The following is a 13,637-nucleotide window of genomic DNA, read 5'->3' on the forward strand; positions in this document are numbered from 1 at the left end:
AAAAAACTCTGCTGCATGGACTTTACTAAATGCGGGCCACACGTAATGACCTGGAGGGCCGCATTTGGGCCCCGGGCCTTGAGTTTGACACGTATGTTCTACATTGTTACTCTTATCCAAGATCTACTTATACCTTAAATAAGTTTATATTTTATCTGTGTTTTAGTTATTGCTGCTTTTTGTTGAAAAGTACAAATATATCAATCCCATTAAATATATTTTATCTATGAGTAAAAGTACAAATATATCAATCCCATTAATACCATTAACACAATTAACTCAAAGGTCATTATTCCAAGATCCTTCTCTAAGCTAAACGACACATTACCGTGTTGCTTTGTACTGATCGATTTTTTTTTTTTTTTCTTAGACGGCCTGCTGTGTCTGTTTTCCCTTAAACTACGGGTATTGACTTTTTTTTTTTTCGCAGAACCCTGCAGAGTGAGCACAGAGCATTTGATCATCTTTGAACACTGTAACATCTGTAGGATGCCAGATGGGCTTTAACGGCTATGGTCGAATTTGAACTGCTGGTCTTATCTTGTTTTTAATGCCCTTTACGTCTCTATGCAAACACCGTAAGGCACTTTTCCTGATGAGGAACACACATAGGTCCCTCTGCGCAGTCAGTGTGTGTGTGCACTGACGTAAAAACCGCACCCTAATTCACTGGTCTGATCGAATGCCTGGCAAACACTTTACACTTCCCCTGAACTTAACACTTAACACAATGTTTTATTTCATTGCTATGTCATTAAGAGACGGACAAGCGCGTAATGGAACACTGCGGATCGGGTTCGTCCTGTGTGCATTATGTGTACGGTAACCATCATTATCCTGAGTGTGTAAGTGCCATAGATGTCATTAGCCACAGAGAGCTATTCCATCAAGCCTTTACATACAGGCTGCAGTCATGACTGAAGCTAAACCATTGCGAGCGAGTTGGACAAAATCGTATGTTCATCTAATGTATCACCAATACGTTTAACCGTAGCAAACTGCGACGGCTAAGCTACTAAATTAACACGATGATAAGGAAAAAAATAAAATACAACTACAAATGAAGAAGCATTTATGTCATGCTCTTCCAAATTTAAAATGAATAATATATATTTGAACGTCAGCTTGTCGGGGGGAGGGAAATACATCTCTTGCCCAGAAGCCTTTTCACCATACAGGTCTTTCGTCAATTAATATAAACTGGAAAGTACTTTAAAATAATAACAACAATAAAAGAAAACCAAACAGGTTTCATAAACGGACAATTTGTTTATTGAACCTATTTAACACCTTTTTACGGGTTATGTTTTCTCTAATGGATTTGGGTCTTACGTAACAATCCTCAGTCATTTTGACTTAGTGCACTTAGACCTAGTCATTTTCCACCATAATGAGGACTAAAGAAACACGGTCCACTCTCTCTCTGTATTGATCCACTGGGCGGGGGCACTAAGGCTGTGCACCAGAGTGGAAAGATTACGAACTAATGAGGAACATCCTAAGATCAGTTTGTTCGTTGACGACTGTACGATTTTTTTTCTCTCAGCCAGGTGTTTCTGTACCATCGTCGATCAATTTAAATGGACTGTTCAGCATGTCCATTTAAAGAGCAAAGTGTGGACACCTGAAGCCTGGCCTGTGGTACAACAGCGTTATATACCGTATTTTCCAGGCTTTTACAGGCTAACGAACTTCATACCACTAGCGTTCAATGACTTTTCTGGTAGGCTACCGTGTGTTGTACTAGTAGCGTATGTCTGTCTGTGAATGGCTGTGTGCGTATATGTGCGTGGGGGGCGCAAAAGAGAGAACGGTATCGAAAGTTGAGAGCAGTTTGAGCCTTGTGCGTATATGTGCGTGAGGCACGTGAGAGAGAGAGAACAGTATCGAAAGTTGAGAGCAGTTTGAGCCCTGTCATGTTGAAGAAACTTCCCTGTTTCTGTTTACCTCTGCTGCGGACAAGCACAAAGTGACAGGAGTTAGCCCAGGAGCTAATGTTAGCTTCGGCCCTGGAGCAGATCACTAAGTCTCCCATACGCATTCCAACTACAGCCGGGGCTCCGAAGCAGGAAAGAGCTAACGGGTAACCAGCCGTGTTACAGGCACTGTTCGGAAAAAAATATTTATTTAATTAAAAGTGGAAAAAAGAAGAGAGAAGTGAAGTGCGAAGTGCGGCCTATATATGTACAATTTTTTTTTTCTTTTTAAATTTAGTGGGCGCGGCTTATATTCAGGTGCGATCATTTTAACCAAAATAAAAACCTGGGTAATTTTCGAAGATGTTCAAACCTTTTGATCTGGCTCCATTTGTTTTGTTTTTTTTTCTTTTTGTTTGTTTTTTGTTTTTTATTTGTATTAGAACTTTTTGACCCCACTTTTATGTCAAACTTATAAAACCTTTTCCTGAACCTTTGCCTGTTAAACCTCCAGAAAGCAGGAGATCGTCAGATCTTTGTGTTTCCTGTTTTTCCTTCTGTATGCTTTTACGAAGCTAACTTTCTGCACTTCTCTCTTCATGCCACCTGTCTCTCGCATTTCATCATGTTAAGACCGAGCTGCTGGGCTATGCTGTCGCTTAGCGGTTTCCTGCCACAAAGGGATGCCTCGCCTTGCCGACCTGTGCGTAAAAACCAAGGACGTCTGGGAGATTCCGCGGGAGTCGGTGCATCTTATCAAGCGTCTCGGGAATGGGCAGTTTGGGGAGGTCTGGATGGGTAGGGATGAGGTCGCCTCCGGAAAACGGGGTCACGAGGAAGCAACATTGCTCGGCTAGCAACAGAGACAACAGCCTGACATACAGAATAATCTGTAGTTGGATGGGATGAATGAGGAAAAACCTGACAAAACATTTAGTCTTTCTTAGCTCGTGGCGGTCCACGTCACAGACACTTCTTCCTTAAAAATCATCCGCATGTCAGCACTCTCTGGTCTAGCGATAAAATGGCTGCTTTCTAAGTGGCTCTATGCATGTTCCTCTCCCTGGTAGCTAACCCTGTGTTCCTTGCCTCTCTCTCCCCCCTCCCTCCCTCCCTGTCTAACAACTGTATGTGTGAACTACCATCCTGACACTGTGGGCTTGAGCCACGATGCCTGGGAGATCAACAGAGACACACTTAAGTTGGAAGTAAAGCTGGGTACTGGATGTTTTGCTGAGGTGTTTTATGGTAAGAGTCCTTTTGTGTACAAGACACATTTTCATCTTCGTCTTTTCCCACTTTTTTGGATTGCTTTAAAAACTGTACTTCCCCAGCGTTCCCCTTCCCCCTAACCTAGCTGCGTATGCTACAGCTACATATAAATTTGGCTAACAATACAGTTTGATGCCCTCCTGAAGATCATGGGTCGTCAACAAAGGTTTGAAAAGAAAAAAAAATGTTGCTAAAAAAAAAAAAAAATTTGCAAAAACGTTGTACTCCTCTTTTATGCAAAACATCAATTCTATGATTTGAAAACTCAGATTTCAGAACTCATTTCCTACCAAGATCTACTAAAAACTGACCTGTGTGTATTACCGTAAGTCACTGCTGATCTTCTTAAGCGTTGCATGTTAATCCGTCGTCATTTTAGAGCAAATCTTGAAGTCCTTTCCTTCTCTACTGTCGATAGCGTGTTCTCAAATCTTTTTTGCGTGTGCCAGGAACCTGGAACGGCACCACAAAGGTGGCGGTGAAGACCCTGAGGCCTGGCACCATGTCCCCAGAGTCTTTCTTGGAGGAGGCTCAGATCATGAAGAAGCTCCACCATGACAAGCTGGTGCAGCTTTACGCCGTGGTGTCTGAAGAGCCCATTTACATTGTCACAGAGTACATGGGCAAAGGTAGAGGCACGCAGGCTGAAAGATACCTGCGCATGTGCATGTAGCATTGTATAAAATCTTCTTTTTCTTTTTTAGATATATAGACAAAAATGAACTTGACTTATTTTTATGGTTCGTTGGTTGTAGACAGGATATCAATGAAAAATGCATTAAAAAAACACAGTATATACAAATTATATAAATGTTTAGCATTTTATATAGTGAAATACGTATTTGATCCCCAAGCAAAATATAAGATAGACCTCGGTATAGTTTCCTGTAGTTGGTGTTGTTGTGATCACCTGGTTTGCTTACAGCGCAGGAGGGATTTCGGCCCATTCTAAAAACTTAGCCTAAAAAGTTAGCCCCCTACTGATTTCTTTGGTAAGCCGTATGTCTTTAGTTAGCTTGTCTGCTGGACGAGCCCAAAAAGAAAACACATAAAAGTGTTGAATTACCTTGGAATAGGGGAACACTATAAAAAGAGTACCCTGAAAAGAACATCTTGCACTTCTTAAAATTCAACCTAATGTTTATAAACGTGGTTTATGAGCGCGGTTACGTGAGACAAACTATTTATGTCTTCCACAGGGAGCCTTTTGGATTTCCTGAAAGATGGAGAAGGACGAGCGTTGAAACTGCCCAACCTGGTGGACATGGCCGCACAGGTATCCGCACTTCCTTCTGAATCTAGTGATAAACGTGTACAAAACAAAATTCCTAGCTTCTGCATTTTCCCGCTACATTCAATAAGGCATGAGCTTAGAGACCGACTTTTTATCTGAACAACGATCTAAGGGTTTTGAATACTGCCATATAAAAGTAGATCTGACCTCCAGTATACTGGTACTGCATTGGACATCTCAGACTTTGAAGCGTATCACTAATAAAAAATAATATGGATTTGCTATGACCTTGTGTGCAATACGGTTGTCCTCAACTAAGGATCGGAACTTACACACTGTACAGCTTATATGTAATATAGTGCTGTTGAGCACTGTATTCAAAAAGTGTTGATGTAGTAAGCTCTCTGTCCTCCAGGTGGCATCAGGAATGGCCTACATTGAGAGGATGAATTACATCCACAGAGACCTACGCGCTGCCAACATTCTGGTGGGAGACAATTTTGCCTGCAAGATAGCTGACTTTGGTCTGGCCCGGCTCATTGAAGACAATGAGTACACTGCAAGACAAGGTGGGTCCCCACTTACTTTTCCATCATAAATATACTACAGGGCAAGTGTTTCGAAGTAAGATCAAAATTGGACAAAACCGTTTCTTTTGTATACCTTGCAACAAAATAGAGACAACAAATATAGAAAACTTGGGGGTCATGAGGGGCTTCCAATGGAATATGGCACGCTGGACATGCCTCCAGTCACTAGGTGGCAGCAACTCATACAGTGGTTTGTACAGATAAAAACATACACGTTGTCAATAGTATTTCAATTCGCAGGCATGTGATTTGGAGGGGGCGTAAAAACATTTCTGTCCCCAAGGGGGGGCATAAAGGAAAATAATTGAGAACCACTGGTTTATTGTGTATCTATAAAAACAAGCAACACTATACCAGAAAGAGAGATATGAGTGGCTAAAGATAAAAAAAAAAAATTGCGATATCTGAGAAAACACTGCGTTGTTGTCAGCAGAAACACTGCAGAGAGAGCTAGTGAGGTCATACGACTTCCATTAGTCTTCTCCGAATTGGTCCGATATTGGTCCAAATTTCCGGATCAGATATCGAATAAAACGACTGTAGTCCATCCGATCCGATACCCATGTCGTGGAGAACCTACTCTGTTCTGCTGAGAATCTATGCAGGCAGGGGGCAGGACGTTAGTTTGATGGGCACACTATGCAGCCAATCATATCAGGACAGACCAGGATCATACCATTACGTAAAAGAAGGAACGGACCATCGCGAAAGCTTCCGTGTCCGTTCTCAGCTCTCGACTTTCTTCGGAAGCTACACGTTATGGGTCTGACTCTTGCTGTAATTATACAGTTGGACGGCAGTCTCTGGACATTGCGCTTGTGTGATCAGTCATAAGCTGTCTTTTAACGATGAGCATACGATGAACTTGTGTAACGCGATTTCTGGCAAATACTTGTGGAACAAACGCCTTGGATCAAAGTTTACCCATGGTACTGCTTACATTCTGTCACGACTCTCATCCACAGGTGCAAAGTTTCCCATCAAGTGGACCGCCCCGGAGGCTGCACTGTATGGAAAATTCACCATCAAGTCAGATGTGTGGTCTTTCGGCATCTTTTTGATGGAACTGGTCACCAAGGGCCGTGTGCCTTATCCAGGTTAGGGAACGATAAACCAACATTTTTTTAGTTTTCAGACACATTCACAGCAGTACTCCACACAAACAGTTAATGTCTTAGAGAATGGAAAGTGTACTCATTTAATGAATTCAACTATTTTTATTCCTTACCTGTATTAGTATATTTGCCATGTAATGATCGATGGATTGGAAAAATGAAGCATCTCCCCCATTCACGAAATTTTCTTTAGTGACCTGATGTAAGACTGTAACAAAATTGTGTGTTTACTATGTTGACAGTTTTCCTACAATTAAATTGTAAAAAAAAACTCTATATATAGCCATGCATATTATATTGCAAAATATTGTCCCGTTGCCTCTGTATCGTGATACGTATTGTATCGCAAGATTCCTGCCAAAAACACACCCCAACATCTTTGTCTTTCTGTTCCAGCTACTGTATATAGAGCAAATAAGGCTATATATTTAGAAATGATGATTTACCTTGATTAATTATGATTCATTATTTTAGCGATTTATTACGGTATTTTCTGGACTATAAGTCGCACCATCCAAAAAAAAGCATCATAAAGCAGAAAAAAATACATATATGAGTCGCTCTGGAGTATAAGTTGCACCAGTCAGAGAGCGTGCCCTAAAGTTTCAGTGGTACAGGAGTAGCAGATATTGGTACACAAGCCTAGAGTGCCCTCTAGCGGGTGTCAGTGTGAAAATAACGAACATGTAAATTTTCAGTGGTACAGGAGTAGCAGATACTTGTACACTAGCATAGAGTGCCCTCTAGTGGCTGTCAGTGTGAAAATAACCAAACATGTGAATTTATATATTAAGTCGCACCTGAGTATAAGTCGCAAACCCAGCCAAAGGATGAAAAAAAATAAGTGCGACTTATATTCCGGAAAATGCTGTATTCGGGTTGACAGCTGAGTAATTTTCATTTTTTTACTCTTTGTTTTCAGGGATGAACAACCGTGAGGTCCTAGAGCAGGTGGAGCGAGGTTACAGGATGCCTTGCCCCCAGGACTGCCCCGTTTCACTCTTTGAGCTAATGCTGCAGTGCTGGAAAAATAATGCAGAGGAGCGGCCCACCTTCGAGTACCTCCAGGCCTTCCTGGAGGACTACTTCACAGCAACAGAACCTCAGTATCAGCCCGGGGACAACCTTTAACCTCTCGTTCAGGTCATGCGCAGGTGGTAATGACTGCTGGAGCCACACACACTGAATTGGTACTGTTTGAAAACGACTGTGAAGCCTCACAGCTACAGGCCTTTATTTTACAGATCGTCACGGCTTCCTCAGCCCCAGCCAAAAAAAAAAACAAAACAAAAAAAAACGACATTCCTCTTCCTCGTCCACATTCTGGACTAGGTTAAAAGGAGGGAGAGGAATGCTGGACAAAAGTAAATGGAAGTTATGGAATGATGCAATCAAATGCCTTTATTCAATAAACGTAAAAGATTTATTTTAGGTAGGTTGGTTTGTTTATTAATTTCTATTCTCTTTTTGCACAAAATACTATAAGTAATCGTAATAATAACACACCTTTCAGATTATGTAAAAAGAAAGTGTGAGTTCGGTTTACTTTCTAATCGAATTACTTTCTAACGCCTTTCAGAGCTTCCTCACTTACTACTTGTTAGATTGTTGTTTTTTTGTTTTTTTTTTCTCCGGTAACATACAATGGCTTTGTAACATCCCCAGAACTAAGATGGTCCAGGTCTTGGACTGATGTTGCGTGGTATTATTGACAAATTATAAATTGTACCTTGTTCGCAGTCCAGTGTTCATTAAACCATGGATGATTTATGCATTTAAGATGAAACCATCAAGTAAGTACAAAAATACGAAGCAGTATCCATTTCTGAAACGTGAGGTAGATCGGTGACGCTCCTTGGGTCATTTGGTACCAGGCCGTTTCCTTTTACTTCATTTATTCAAAGATAATCTGTCAATGTTTCAAACCAACAGGTCTTTCAGACTCTGATACTAACAGAATAAAGTCTGAGAGATGTTTTATTTTGAAAATTGAATGACCCTTCAAGGATAGCGCGGTATTACCGGTCCGCAGTAACGGCTGATACCGGCAGGTTGGGGACCGCTGGTGTAGATGACCAAAGGCACTTTAAGAAGCCTCAGATAACCTGTTTATGAATTAAAGGTTCTATTACAGTAGAACTTTACAAATAATGGGGCGGGCCCCCCTGGAGGGACGGGGGGGGGGGGGGTGGGGGGGGGGGCAATGTGAGCTGCCAAAGGGCGGGGAGGTTAGGCATGTAGATTAGTAAATTATCACTCATCTCCAACACTGCGTCATCAACTTTAAAGTTTGTCTTTGTGTCATGCCAGTGCGGTCTCACAGCTGGTGTGATCCAAACTGATCGTGGTCGACATTATCTTGTTCCGGTGGTTTGGGGTCAGAGGCTCAAGGCTTTCCACCCTGTTCAATGAAGAAAGGGTCAAAAGAATTGATTCTAGGATATGGCAAAAAATAGTTACATCGAGTACATTTCTTGAAGATGTTTCACCTCTCATCCGGATAAGAAGACTTGGATGACTGAGAACCTACACAGACATTCCAAGATATGTGACCTACAGACCAGCACTGGTCCCCGGACCGGGGGTTGGGCACCATTGATTTAGAGCATTCGCTTAGCAGGAAATGTATGATTGTCTTTAGTGGTTCTCGTTCATCCAGGTCATGACGTCCAGAAAGGTTTAGTAGAAGGACATGGATTGGTTTAGGTTTCAGTTTCAGGAATTGAAGGAGAATCGTTGTAGAAGGAAATGACTTGTCTTTAACTAACCTAAGCTAGTCCAGATGCCTACTTCAAAGTTCATCGGAATGTTTACTAACTTTTTAAAGGTAGGGGATTCCACTCCTACACAGCAGTTTACACACCAGCAGAACATTTCAAGCCTACATTTGCAGCTTCACGTTTTCTTTTTCCTTTTTAATGTGCTGTAATCTGTCATACACTGTCTGTTGTTTTCCATTGCCTGCTGCACATCCCACTCTTAGATAAGCAACAACCCTGTCACTGTAGAAGCCGGTTAGTGAGCAAAGTATTAAAGCAATTTGGTTTTACCCTTTTGAGAAATGTGAAAAAGTTCCAATCAGGGTATTTTTTTTTTGTGATGTATTTTTTATTTGACAAACCTTACTTTTCCATTATTGTGTGATTTTTTTAAAAATATTTTGTTAAAGTAAGTTTGTTCTATCTCCTTTAAAATAAAATGACGAGAATATGAGGTCTTTCTCATTACTCCAAAGATTTGTGAACATTTCTCGTCATTTCTGGTTCTGGTTATTTTTCGGTTACTTTTACTTGTACTTACCCATGTTGAAATTGTTTCTTGAGACACGTGAAAATTTCAGAAATGTTTTATTGAGGTTTTTTGAGGTGTTTGATACTGAATATATATATGCATATATATATATTTATTTATATATTACACATTTTCATAATTTTAACAGAATCATTTTGAGCCATGACATTGGATTTAACATTGGATTTTCAATGCTGACACATTATATATATATATGTGTGTGTATATATGTATATATAGGATGATGTGTGTGGTTGTAATTAATTTCTAAGAAGTTATGTTTATATAATAATTATTGTATTTATATTGTAATAATTAGTTGTATTCATTAAGTTGTATTTATAATTGCAGTTCATTCATGGATGATACCTTTGGTTCCGAGAAGTACACATTTAACCACTTGTTTTTCCAAATATTTTTGCATTCTTTATTATTAGCTGTTTATTTTAAAATGCTTGGCACGACCCAACTTGTCTCTTTTTTTTCCCTTGCAGGTCCAATTTGTTCTGTTTTTCTACTAAAATAGGATGTGCCTGCTCCCAACCTGTTTAGCGCATTACCGCATTGGTCCACAAGTTCATCAGGTCGTGCCATCTGATTTCGTCTTCGGTTGCATTCGGCTCGGTGAGTAGTTCTAAAAGCAGCTGATAAAGATATATTTTTTTAAATGTATTCTTTCAACTTAATTCCCCGTGTTCCGAATCGAAAAATAACTTACTTTTAAAACTACTTAAAAAGTAGAAATGTCTTTAGAATTTTATTTAGCGCCTCCCCTCATCATCTGTGAAGTATCACGAGTAAAGTGACTCGCCCCTCATAGTAGCAGCACCCAAAACTGTGGTTCACTGTCTCCCACATTCAGTCGCTGTCTCTCGCTCTCTCTCTCTCGGCACACTGCATGCTTCACGTAGCTACCGTAAACCAAGGACACAAGACACAAGTCAAAAAAGGCAGGTAGGTCTCAGTATTTCACCTAAATAATTTAAATTAATGTATTATTTATATTTAAATAATTTAATAAATTTGATCCAATTGAAAAAACTGTAACACAATGTTCTATAGTTTTAAAAGGATTTTTTTTGTTAAATTATTTTTTCCCAAGAAATACAGTGTTAAAAGCTTAATTAAAAAAATGTTTTTGTTAGTTTCTATATACTCAAAAAGTTTGGTTTCATTTTTTTTTTTTTTTTGTTATTTTGTAATTAGCTTTCGTGTATTCAGTATTTTTTCTTATCCTGTTTTATTCACCCTACTTGATAATACGTCTATTTATTTTTGTAAAATTGCTCATAGCTCATTATTGATTTTGAGAGCTTTTAGTAAAAATGAACAAATTTGTCAGCTGTAGCTCGGTATGTACTGCATTTTACTACTGTTTACATTTACTAGGATTAGCAGTATTTATTCCAGAATGTAGCTTTAAATTCTTCAAATAGTCATCAGAACCAGATAAGTACAGATCTTTTTTGTTTTGTTTTTTTGTTTTCATAATTCAACAATTCCGGCAGCAACTCATGGAATAATAAAACTGTCTATCCCCTGCACGTTCCCAACAATTCTCTGACTTATTGCAGGTGTTAGCATGTGAACAGATCTTCATCAGTTAAATGGAAGGAGTGAGCGTCACTGCCTTTGTCACTTTACAGAAGATCTACTATCCCTTGTTGTGCGTCATAGGTATTCCGGGTTTGTATCTTTTTATTTCCTTTTTATTTTTATTTTTATTAGAACATAAGGAATTTAAGATTGCGTTTACAGTTTTTTGTGTTGGAAATATTTTCCAGCTGTCTTGTTTCTCTTGGGTCAACTAAAATACAGCTAACACAGCAAATGTAGCTATGCTAAGCTATTTGACAAAAAGCCCTGCTACAGTACTAGATGCCTGTCCCCAAACCTGGGATGTTGTCAGCCATGTTATACCGTGTTTTCCAGACTATAAGTCGTTCCGGAGTATAAGTCGCACCAGCCAAAGGATGAAACAAAGTGCGACTTACAGGGGTAGCAGATACTAGTACACAGGCCTAGAGTGCCCTCTAGTGGCTGTCAGTGTAAAAATAAAGAACATGTACGTTTTCAGTGGTACATGAATAGCAGATACTGGTACACAGGCCTAGAGTGCCTTCTAGCGGCTGTCAGTGTGAAAATAACAAACATGAAATTATCGCCAAAACATGAAATACGTGCGAGTTATAGTCCGGAAACTACAGTTGTTGTTTTTTTTTTTAATCTATTCAATGAATAATGTCTTCTAAATATCGGCCAAATTTGTACTGCATTTTTATTTAAATGCATTTTCGTATTTTCCTTGCAGCCAACATTTTAACATTCTACATGATCTGCTTCCGTAAGTGTGGGATGTCAGACACAGCCAGCGTTTACCTGAGCTGCCTGGCCATTGCTGACACCCTCTACATAATCTGGGTGATCCTCATCGACCTGACCCTCACCTTTTGGCTGCTGCAGCCTTTCTGGCATTCTCACCCCTGGTGTGGCATTCTGGGATTCCTACAGTACGGATCGCTGTACAGCTCCTGCTGGATTGTGGTGATGTTCACCATTGAGCGTTACTTAGTCCTACGCAGTACCCGGAGCAAACAGCACTTCTCCCAGACCTGGGTTACAAAGATGACCTGTACTGCTATTTTCTTTGTGTCTCACTTGGTCTCTGTGCCACTGGGATGGATCAACCATGTCTCAAACGTTACCCTCGTTGTTAATGGACAAAATGTGACTTTGCCCAGGTGTCAGTACCGTGATAAAGTCTATTCAACCGTAATCGTTTGGATAACCACTTTCCTTTCAGGGGGAGTCCCCATCGTGTTGGTCATCATCTTCAATTTCCTTATTGGATTTCACCTTTGTCGCGTAAGCAACCTCTTCACCAAGGAGGAGCGGCGTGTCATTCACGGAACTTGCACTAGGGGTTTGTTGAAGAGGACCATCCTGTTGTTGGGCACCGTCTCTGCAGCCTTTGTTTTCCTCAGCCTTCCTCGCTTTATCACGTACAGCATCCTGAGAACCCAGCACAACAACGGGAACTTCAACAGGAATGACTACAGCCTGCCCATTAACGTGGCCGGGGACCTGGCCAACATGCTGCAGAACCTGAATTCCACCACCAATTTCCTGCTCTACTGCATGGTCAGCCGCCGCTTCCGTCGTGAGCTGGTGCAAGCGGTGACTTGTAAAGCGAAACCGCACGATCATGGTTCTGTTCTCACCCAAACTACCTTGAAGGTCTTCTCAGTCCTGGATCGTAAGGACTTCCCATCAACCAAGTCTGTTACGGCGGAGCCGTCTAATCTTAAAAAGAAGGAGTAACAAGAGTAAAATTAAAATTAATGTTTAAAGATTAATAATTGTAAGTTGGGTTTACCTCGGACCCACTACTATCTGAGTTTGTTGTTGGAGTTGTTGGACTGTTAATTAGGGACGTTCGATATTTTTTTTTACTTTGTGTTAACTTTTTGTTTGTTTCTTATATCCAATATTTTCCGATTCTGTGTAAACCGATACCGATTTACGCAGCCCGTCCAAAAACGTATTTTCCGATTCCGTGTAAACCGATACCGATTTACGCAGCCTTCTCCCAAAACTGAGGTAAACGTCTCAGGATGCCCAAATCCAAGCATTGCGGTTTTCAATATCGGAGGATGAGCCGATATTGATTCTAACAGATATCATATAGCTATGCTAATACTAGGCCGATAATATCGGTTGGCCGATAATATCGGTTGGCCGATATTATTTGTCATCCCTACTGTAAATCCAATTTTAGATGAAGGATTTTTTTTTCTCTTTTTTGTTTTAGCCATGCCATGAAAATGTAAGTGTTGTGCGTTAGTAGTTGTTTTTATTATTTTTCATATTGGATTTGATTATTACAGGATGTACTGTATGTCATTGTTTGCAGCTGAAATAATTACAATGTCGTGCCAATTGTAAGAAGAGTTAATGCAGACAATTGTGTATTTTTTAATATTGTGATAATAATCAATATGGATTTTTGCTACGATCCCACATTGCTCCACAAGTGGGCGCAGTTATGCTGTCTGCCATGGCACTGTCTTGCCAAGAGTTGCTTCTCTGCCAGAAATTCCTCCTTTAACATCAGTTTCTCGTGTCTTCTCCAAAACAAAAAGTTCTTACTTTCTTTGGTAATGGAACCACAGTGGAGAGTAATTCGGAACTTGTGATTCTCTCTTGTTAACGTCTATTT

At 40.2% G+C, this 13,637-nt stretch overlaps 2 protein-coding genes across 3 annotated transcripts in view; both read left to right on the top strand.

The window, feature by feature from the left end:
* Nucleotides 1-8,307, top strand: part of fynb (FYN proto-oncogene, Src family tyrosine kinase b) — an 18,797-nt gene extending 10,490 nt beyond the window's left edge. The window contains exons 7-13 of one of the 2 annotated variants that reach the window (XM_025056944.1): nucleotides 2,550-2,735; nucleotides 3,033-3,164; nucleotides 3,638-3,817; nucleotides 4,388-4,464; nucleotides 4,838-4,991; nucleotides 5,978-6,109; nucleotides 7,050-8,307. In XM_025056944.1, coding sequence (XP_024912712.1) covers nucleotides 2,550-2,735; nucleotides 3,033-3,164; nucleotides 3,638-3,817; nucleotides 4,388-4,464; nucleotides 4,838-4,991; nucleotides 5,978-6,109; nucleotides 7,050-7,258 — 1,070 coding nt within the window. In that variant the 3' untranslated portion in view covers nucleotides 7,259-8,307. The remainder of the gene's footprint in view (nucleotides 1-2,549; nucleotides 2,736-3,032; nucleotides 3,165-3,637; nucleotides 3,818-4,387; nucleotides 4,465-4,837; nucleotides 4,992-5,977; nucleotides 6,110-7,049) is intronic. The other variant, XM_008312650.3, reaches the window with a different exon arrangement.
* Nucleotides 8,308-10,691: 2,384 nt separating this feature from the next.
* LOC107988759 (probable G-protein coupled receptor 139) lies at nucleotides 10,692-12,932 on the top strand. The gene is made up of 2 exons (XM_017033423.2): nucleotides 10,692-11,104; nucleotides 11,730-12,932. Exons 1-2 carry the CDS (start codon nucleotides 11,026-11,028, stop codon nucleotides 12,737-12,739), a joined length of 1,089 nt encoding a protein of 362 aa, XP_016888912.2. The 5' UTR covers nucleotides 10,692-11,025; the 3' UTR covers nucleotides 12,740-12,932.
* The last annotated feature ends 705 nt before the right edge of the window (nucleotides 12,933-13,637 follow it).

The sequence above is a fragment of the Cynoglossus semilaevis genome, chromosome 7 (genome assembly GCF_000523025.1).
Source record: "Cynoglossus semilaevis isolate Cse_v1.0 chromosome 7, Cse_v1.0, whole genome shotgun sequence".
Classification (NCBI taxonomy): domain Eukaryota; kingdom Metazoa; phylum Chordata; class Actinopteri; order Pleuronectiformes; family Cynoglossidae; genus Cynoglossus; species Cynoglossus semilaevis.

What these genes read in the sequence shown, in the direction of transcription:
- LOC107988759 (XM_017033423.2), top strand. Translation starts at nt 11,026, where the DNA reads ATGGAAGGAGTGAGCGTCACTGCCTTTGTCACTTTACAGAAGATCTAC. An exon ending in GTGCGTCATAGGTATTCCGG is followed by an intron (nt 11,105 to 11,729) that starts GTTTGTATCTTT and finishes TTTTCCTTGCAG; the next exon opens with CCAACATTTTAACATTCTAC.